Below are 2,596 nucleotides of genomic sequence, written 5' to 3'. Positions count from 1 at the left end.
AGAAAATGGTATTTGGTTATAAAATGGTACTTTTTTTAGTTAAAAATTAATTTGGGTTGATGTAAAGCCCTTAATGTGAAACAAAAGAAAACCTTAAACTTTTAGGATGCAACTTTAAACTATTAGGCTATTAAGGTGAAACAAGTGTAAAGCCACAAGGACTATCTCAGTACCCAACTCTTTTTTAAATGCAACATGTAGAAATTGATCTTTTTTAACGTAATTAAAAAATCTCCATGGTCGTTCATGAACAAAAATATATTGTACCTATATTTAATAAGTAAAAAATCTACATTGTCAGTTGAACCACACCTTATATATATATAGTAGATCCGTCCATGCATGCTAGGCAGTAGTATCCCTGAAAAACTAGTATTTTTCCCGTCCGGGGGACGGAAATATCAATGCAGGAATGTGATGCTACATTATTCAGTAACATGAACGATAGCTATACTTACTAAAATCCCATAAAGATACTTGGCAAAAAAATAACTATATATCATATAATTGAAAGTGGTTCAGTACACCACAAAAAAAGTAGATTACAAGTTTTTATGAGAACAAAACATTTAAAAAAATAATAATAACCTACTAATCGTGTGCAAAAATATATGTTACCTATATTTAATAAGTAAAAAATCTACATTGTTAGATGATAAACAAAAATATATGTTACCTATATTTAATAAGTAAAAAATCTACATTGTTAGTTGAACCACACCTTATATATATATATATATAGTAGATCTGTCCATGCATGCTAGGCAGTAGTATCCCTGAACAACTAGTATTTTTTCCGTTCGGTGGATGGGAATATCAATGCAGGAATGTGATGCTACACTATTCAGTAACATGAACGATAGCTATACTTACTAAAATCCCATAAAGATACTTGGCAAAAAAATAACTATATATCATATAATTGAAAGTGGTTCAATACACCACAAAGAAAGTAGATTACAAGTTTGTACGAGAACAAAACATTTAAAAAAATAATAATAACCTACTAATCGTGTGCAACAGTAGATTTCATAACTTCTTCCAGTGAACTAATAACTCTTGAGCAATCCGCTTTGCTAACATGTAAACATGAGCCACCGAACGTTGTAGCACCTTCATCTTTGTAAGTGGGGCCAAGAGGGTGTGAGGACACCGACATCGGGCTCGAGATGGCTAAGCAGGGCTGCGGGTTAACCGGTTGGGTCACATAAACCACGTTTCCTACGGGTGTTCCTGAAACCGGCACCTGGGCTTGAACCTTAGCCTGAGGTGTGCTTGTGGATGCACCACCAACAACATAATAGGTTGAGCCTAAATAAAATAGTCAAGAAGATAATAAAGATAATAAAAACTAAAAGTTTTTTTCATCAAGATTTAATTTTTGACAATAAAAAATTAATTTATATACCTTCTCAAGGGAGATATCATCATACACATTCACCATCCTGCCATAAAAGATGGTTAGTTGAGCGGGAGCACAAGAAACCTTGGAATTATTATACCTTCAATTGACCCAAATATAATAATTAAAAAGCCATCATCTCAAAATGGAATAAAAGTATAAATAAACACAAAATTCATACCAATGTTCGGTGGTTCCAGCAAGACAGAAACCAGGAGATGGAACCGCAACTCCATGTTGCTTAAAGGATGCACTGTCAAACTTTGACAGAGCCCGGTAGAATGGGTGGCTCACAGATATAGGAACCGCTTGCTTACCAATGCTTTTCAGAAAATAGTAAATAAAAACGTAAGCAACAAACATATATTAGTTGCTTAATATATCCAATAACGTTGTACTAATTATTTTGTGACTTATAATATAATTTCAATAAAATCTTTTTATGAAAGATCAAAAACTAACCTGAAGTTCACCGGTTTAACGGTTTGTCATGCCTTCAGAATCATCTGCACCTGATACATTAATCAACTAAAAAAAGTTAGTTTCAACTGTTCATAAGGTTCATCAACAACCTTAAAATACATTCAACTATTTGAGAATGTTTTTACAGTTTAGATAAAGATCTTTGCCTGACAGAGACAGTTGACTGCAGAATTCTTAGAGTATGGAGTATGGACTTGGAAAGCCTGTGTAAGGACTTGGAAAAGTTGAATAGTTTCAACTTCATCAATCACCAAACACGACCCGAATCAACCCAAAATTCAACAGCTCAATATTGGTTGATAACTTGTATCAGATGGTGAATACCTTGTAATGCCTTTTAGCTCTGAAACCCGTAAAATAAAAAATAGAATCATATTTCTATAAATTTTTACGGAACTTTGAAATGTGTCACATAAACAAAGAATTATATCATTCAAATGATAATCTAACTTTGAAAATAAAAAACCATATAAGTAGAGTATTCTATGCGTTAAAAATACACTTTTGGCAAGTTTATCATTGTAGTGATTCATTTTATCTTTTTATATTATTTGGTTTTTATGTTAATCTAATTTAGAAAAAAACAGAAAAGAAAGAAAGAAGATTTATGAGTTTTTATGCATTAAAAATACACCTTTTCGCAGCGTTCGACCTATTTGACCCAATTCCTTTTAAGCTAACATTTCTGATTTTCCTGGTAAACATAAATCA

At 32.2% G+C, this 2,596-nt stretch overlaps 1 protein-coding gene across 1 annotated transcript; it reads right to left on the bottom strand.

The window, feature by feature from the left end:
* Positions 1 to 1,006: 1,006 nt before the first annotated feature.
* Positions 1,007 to 1,843, bottom strand: LOC143533835 (protein TIFY 6B-like). Its single transcript, XM_077028485.1, has 3 exons — positions 1,584 to 1,843; positions 1,387 to 1,502; positions 1,007 to 1,311 (listed from the first exon to the last, which is right to left on the bottom strand). The coding sequence occupies exons 1-3, from the start codon at positions 1,763 to 1,765 to the stop codon at positions 1,007 to 1,009; spliced, it is 603 nt and encodes a 200-aa protein (XP_076884600.1). The 5' UTR covers positions 1,766 to 1,843.
* Between the last annotated feature and the right edge of the window lie 753 nt (positions 1,844 to 2,596).

Source organism: Bidens hawaiensis, unplaced genomic scaffold (assembly GCF_021521415.1).
Source record: "Bidens hawaiensis isolate Kalapana, Puna unplaced genomic scaffold, B.hawaiensis_p1.1 tig00009923_1, whole genome shotgun sequence".
Classification (NCBI taxonomy): Eukaryota; Viridiplantae; Streptophyta; class Magnoliopsida; order Asterales; family Asteraceae; genus Bidens; species Bidens hawaiensis.
This window is presented reverse-complemented; position numbering and strand designations above follow the sequence as displayed.